Consider the following 298-nt stretch of genomic DNA (forward strand, 5'->3'; position numbering starts at 1 on the left):
ACTGCAGCAGAAGACAGCACTGAGCCCGTTTTCTGGGACAGGGGTGGGCTGGGGTACAGGCAGCCAAGGCAGGCAGGCAGTGGGAACACAGAGCGGGGCAGAGTGGGGGTTCCTCACCTCTCCTTCAGCCATTTCTGCTGCCCCAATGGCTTTCATTAGCACGGAGATGGGGCCAGCTGGACCAGTGATGTAGGATGCTCCTGTGTCGATGGCCACAAAACAGCCTTCCTTGCAGAACAGGGTTTCAGCCCCTACAGACACCCTGAAGTGGGAGGAGAGAGAGGTGACCCCGAGTTTC

General features: G+C 59.1%; 1 protein-coding gene across 1 annotated transcript in view; it reads right to left on the minus strand.

The window, feature by feature from the left end:
* LOC104270977 (renin-like) overlaps positions 1-298 on the minus strand; it is a gene marked incomplete at its 5' end in the record, with an annotated part of 3,583 nt that overhangs the window by 667 nt on the left and 2,618 nt on the right. The window contains one exon of the mRNA XM_009865511.1: positions 118-262. Coding sequence (XP_009863813.1) covers positions 118-262 — 145 coding nt within the window. The remainder of the gene's footprint in view (positions 1-117; positions 263-298) is intronic.

This window comes from Apaloderma vittatum, unplaced genomic scaffold, assembly GCF_000703405.1.
Source record: "Apaloderma vittatum isolate BGI_N311 unplaced genomic scaffold, ASM70340v1 scaffold26222, whole genome shotgun sequence".
Classification (NCBI taxonomy): Eukaryota; Metazoa; Chordata; class Aves; order Trogoniformes; family Trogonidae; genus Apaloderma; species Apaloderma vittatum.